Below are 5,538 nucleotides of genomic sequence, written 5' to 3'. Positions count from 1 at the left end.
ATAAGATTGCACCTTGTAAATCCAGCCCGATGGGTCGTCTCCGTTGAATTTTGGAGGCTCGATGCGAAGATTAGGCCGCCTTGCCTTGGCCTCCAATATCAAAAACAGCCGGTCCGCTCGGTGTGAGAAGGCAACAAATTCATGTCTGTTGTAGCGAAGTTCCGAAGATATACATTTTACGGATAACACAAGATCTTCTTGAAAATTGGTTTTTGAATCAATAGAATGAGTTTCTCTTGCCATATGATTTAAGGGGTGAAGGAGAAGTCAAGTGAAGAATAGGGTTTATGAAAAAGTTAATCTTGTTCGAGTTTATTAGAATATCACATGTTTTAGGTCATTAATTATGCATTACTTATCTTTTGTGTCAAGAAAAGTTAAGAAAATTTAGAAAGATGGCTTACTCTACTGAAATTCAATTAAGATATCAAGAGAAGATGGGTTTAGGAATAGTTATCTTGTTCGTCTTACACATCTTTTTTGTCAAGATAAACAAACACACATTATAGGTCATTGTATATTTCTTATCTTTTGTGTGAAGTAATCAAGAAAAATTAGGAAGATTGTTTACTTTAGTTCAATTCAATTAATATATCGTTGACAGTTGAGGAAGATTACTTGCTTTAGTTAAATTCAACTAACTAATTTACCTTATATAATTAAAGTATGTTTTTATATAAATCAATAATAAAAACAATAATAATAATTATAATAATATTAATAACGATGAGAATAATAATGATAATAATATATTTAATAAAATTATCCATAGTATTTTCTATTAAGATGTTTTTAATAAATTATTAATTGAGAAAGTCATTAATAACTAATTACTACTATAGTAATAATAATCATTACTAATTGATAAAACAATATTAATAATTGATAATAAACAATTATAATTATTTTGTCAGATTATATGTATTTGATTTTGATTTATACGGAGCTGTTCGATTGTCATGTCTATATGAAATACCGTATCTAATTTTTTTTGTGTTCAGCTGCATTTTTCTCAAAAGTTTGTTCCGTAACAATGTATCTTGAGGAAATTTGCTATGATTTTAGTCAAACATACACAAACAATCATTTAATTAGTCCATAACACAAGTGATATGATAAAACTGAGTAATCTCATGAATCTAGTCTTAAATGATAAGAGCATTGAGCAATATTTATGTAAGTTATAAACCGGTAGTTGGGCCCATAGAAAGAAATCGACCGTGGAATAAAACTTTATTTTGGGCATGGAGAAAAAATATTTGGTGAAAAAAGTTGAATTTTATTTTGGGCCTGGAGAAATGTTAAGATAACGATTTTCTTAATGAAGAATTCCTGTCACCAACCAACAACACACGATTCCGGCGTCTCTAAGCTTGGGATCGGCGGCTGAAACAAAACGGATAGGTTGCTGGCGCGGAAGAGATTTCCGTCAGCAGCGTGAAGGGGTTTTGTTGTTTGTGTATCACACAAGTATGTGGGCAAAATATTACTTCATTAATTGAATGACAGAATTAATGAATAGCCCTATTCATCGGGAAAGAACCAACAAAGAAAACCCGACGGAGCTTATAAAACGCTCGACTCAATTAAGTTCAAAAATAAAATAAAATAACAATAAGCAAGTAAAGCAAAATACTTAATTTAATTAACTCCTAATTCTACTGCTCTCCATACTTCGGCGCCTACTTGGCAACGAAGTTTTGATATCGATCCGGTCGTCTGATTTGCTCCTGCGGCCTCAGCGTCCTGGTCGCTACGCTCTCCTCTGCTAACACGTCTTCCCCTGATATCTTCTCCTCACCTCCATTCTCCTCTACCGTCTCCTCAGTTGACGAGGAAGCTGGACTCGTCTCTGCAGCTGGGCTCGTCTCTGCAGCAGATGCAGTAGGCGAGGTTGTTGAGGTCGTAACAAGAAATTAATTGGTTTCTTCGGTTACAGTGTTTTGTCAACTGAGCCTCTCGTCGAATACCTATGCTATGGCGTGAACAGTTCGATTAAATATGCTAAATAATGGAAATTGATACAAAGCAGGAGATAATTAAGGAATTTAATAAAAGAACATCGTTTGTACAATTTATGATGTAAAACCTATTTTATAGTTTGAAATTTGATACATTACTATAAAATGTAACTTCATGCTTCAAAAAAATTGACAGTGAAATGGTGGTCTGTGTATTTTGAAATTTGAAAATGGAATGTTCATTTTTTTAAATTTTCCTGTACTACAGATTTTGCTTTTCAAAGTGAAGAACATATTGGCATAATAAAATCACAGAGTATATTAGAAGTAACAATAGAAAACATGACTAAAACACAAGCAATAGTTTCGAATCAAACACTAGAAAATCACACAATTCTCTTCATGGCTTTCCATCAAGTTCCCCTGCGTGTTGATGCAGCCTGTTTGCGGTTCTTCTTCGTCTTATATTTATAACCAACTCCGAAAAAGAATTCCACTAACCATCTTGGCCTTCCACTTCTTATAATCATATAACCAATTCCAATCCCAACTATGGATCCACTTCCATATCCCATCACAACAAATCGCCAACCAAATCCATCTATAAATCCATTTTCAACATCATCTTCTTCTTCAGCAGGCTGTATCGATTTCCCATCATCCTCTTTGCATTTTCTTGTCAACGGAAGTCCACACAATCCCAAGTTTCCTATATATGAATCATTCTCAAATGTGGAAAACTGGTTAGATCGTGGTATTTGCCCAACAAGATTGTTCATCGAAAGGTTTAATTTTGCAAGAAATGTCAACCTTGTCAATTCACCTGGAATTTCTCCATCGAGCTTGTTTGTTGACAAATCCAACGATTCGAGTTGCCTCACGTTTCCAAGAGATGAAGGTATATGTCCCGTGAGGCTATTGTGGGACAAATTCAAATATTTGAGAATTTTAAGATTTCCTATGGAAGGTGGAATAGTCCCAGAGAAACTATTAGAGGATAAGACAATTGTTGTGAAGGTTTCCAGTAGTCTTTTCAATAACCGATCCTGACCTTTCAAAGTGACTATCATATCCACAGAACTTAGATAATAGTCGTCGTTGACTTTTTCTTTGTCATGGAAACTCTTTGTGTCCTCTCTTTGCTTTTCCTCTATCATTGCTCTGAAATTCTTTAAACATCTTTCAGGCAGAGAGCCTACAAATGCATTATGAGATATAGCTAGAACTTGTATCGTAGGAAATGGAAGTTTCACTGGTGAAGGAAGTGGTAAGTTGCCATCAAACTTGTTAGACTTCAAGACTAGCACTTTAAGCTTGGGAAGGCGTTCCATCAAAAAGGGAAATTCGTCTTGTATTCTATTATTTCCAATGTCGAGACCCCTTAGACTTCGGCAATTGACTAAGGATTTAGGTAATCGTCCGTGGAATTTGTTATTACCCAAATTGATGGAAATAAGACTACAATTCTTAGTAAAGGTAGAAGGAATGAGGCCACTAAATTGATTTTGGTTTAGATGAAAGATGGTCAAAGGTCCGCTAAAGTTCCCAAAGCACTGTGGCAGTCTTCCTTCCAAAGTGTTATTTGAGAGAATACAATAACGAAGGGTTGGCAAGTTGCAGATGGAGGATGGGAGCTCCCCATTTAATTTTTTGGAAGAGAGATACAATAGAACCAGATTTGAAAGAGATTTCCGGTTGTAGTTGGAATTTGACCTTCAAACAATTTATTTGAAAGATAAAAGAAGGATATTGAAAAATACACATACATGACATTTTAGTCAAAACACACACATTGCATGCAAAATAAACACATTGTAGACACATTACACACACTTACAAATTTTACACGAAATACACACACTTCACACAAACTAAAATTTCATAATTAGTTCATTTTTTTGGTTTGATTCAGTTTAAACTTTTGAAAAATTTCAGTTTTTTAATTCGGTTCGGTTTGAATAGAAAAAAAATCTAAAAGCTGAATAAAAGCTCAAAAATAGGATGCTTGAAATGTGTGAAATGTAAGTAGTGTTTGTAGTGTGTTTGAAATTTATGTAGTGTGTGACATGTGTGAAGTGTGTAGTGTGTGCAGTGGATATATAGTGAAATTCAATGTCCGTGGTCTAACATATATATCAAGATTATTCATGTTAATATCCAGAGTAATGAAATTCAGGTCCATCTGCCTAGCTTGCATATAGGAAATCATTATAACAAAAACTATTATAAAAATGACATATTATGCTATGTATTCTAAGAGTTAACAAAATGCCCGACAAGATTAATTTGATGAATGTCAAGTTGGAGAGGATAATGGGAGCTCACCATTTAATTTGTTGGAAGAGAGATCTAAGTACCACAGATTTGTAAGATTTCAAATGGTGGATGGTATTGGACCTTCAAACCATTTATTGAAATATTAGATGGATATAAATCAAATTTATTTACATCTAAAATTGTACATGCATATCATGTTGTGAACTAAACTAATACTCCATATAGAAGATAAAAGCACCATTTAATTTGTTGGGACATATATAGCCATAACTCATAAGTATATAGGATGGTACAAGTTTGTGACATAGCCATAATACACATGGTAATATCCCGAGGAACAAAATTCATGTTCTAGCAGGTATGTAGGGAATCACTATGACAAAATATTCTAGAAATAACATAATATTTTAGGTTTATATTGAGATATTTATATAATGTCACTTCATACTAGTATGACATCTTGCACGCTAGTAGCTATTAAAATTTGGTATTTGGCCAACAAGAATACTCAAGGGATGTCAAGTTGCAAATGGAGGATGTAAGGATCCCAGATTTGATAGATTTACAATGCTAGATTTGATAGCATTTTATGAGTAATGCGTGGCATTCGTTTTAACAAGTATATTTAATTCAAACTCTTTGCAAATCGTCATGAAAAGAGAATAAGAAATTCACTAAGGATATGCCAAGTTGCAAATTACTGCTAATATATTGCATGCGAAACCATTATTGCCAATCTGATATAAAGAATTTTACCTGAAAAGTTATTGGTTGAAAGGTTCAGCCAGTTCAAATTTCGTAGGTTTCCAATCTCTGGAGGGATGCTGCCTGAAAACGAGTTATTAGAGAGATACAGAAACTCGAGGTTTGTGAGTAATCCTATTTCTGATGGAAGTTCCCCACTGAATTCATTGTCTTCAATTTCTAGCCAGATTAGTTTACTCCAACTCGAAATGAAAGAGGTCAGTATTTCACCGGTCAGGCTGTTCTCAGATAGTCCCAAATCAGATAAATTGCCCAGATTTGATAAGGATGGCGGCAATGGCCCCGAGAGTGAATTATGGGATAAATCTAAGTAGGTCAGCTTGTTACACAAGCCGAGCTCTCGGGGAATGGAGGAATTGAATATGTTCATTCCAAGGTATAGAGTTTGGAGATTTGTGAGTAGGCCTATAGAAGGAGGGATTTCTCCTATAAATGAATTACCATACAGCTCTAGATTTTGCAGGCTTGGAACAAGGCTTACTGTGTAAAAAATGTTGCCAGAGAAAAAGTTTTTACCGAGGCAAAGATCCTTCAA

The 5,538-nt window shown here is 34.4% G+C and overlaps 1 protein-coding gene across 1 annotated transcript; it reads right to left on the bottom strand.

The window, feature by feature from the left end:
* Positions 1-2,374: 2,374 nt before the first annotated feature.
* Positions 2,375-3,451, bottom strand: LOC148931956 (receptor-like protein 39). The gene has a single exon (XM_089065954.1). It carries the CDS (start codon positions 3,290-3,292, stop codon positions 2,375-2,377), a length of 918 nt encoding a protein of 305 aa, XP_088922080.1. The 5' UTR covers positions 3,293-3,451.
* Between the last annotated feature and the right edge of the window lie 2,087 nt (positions 3,452-5,538).

This window comes from Salvia hispanica, chromosome 2, assembly GCF_029641045.1.
Source record: "Salvia hispanica isolate PSC_SH4W2 chromosome 2, Shi_PSC_v1, whole genome shotgun sequence".
In the NCBI taxonomy this organism is placed as follows: Eukaryota; Viridiplantae; Streptophyta; class Magnoliopsida; order Lamiales; family Lamiaceae; genus Salvia; species Salvia hispanica.
Note: the sequence above shows the minus strand (reverse complement) of the source record. Positions and strands in the feature narration are given on the sequence as shown.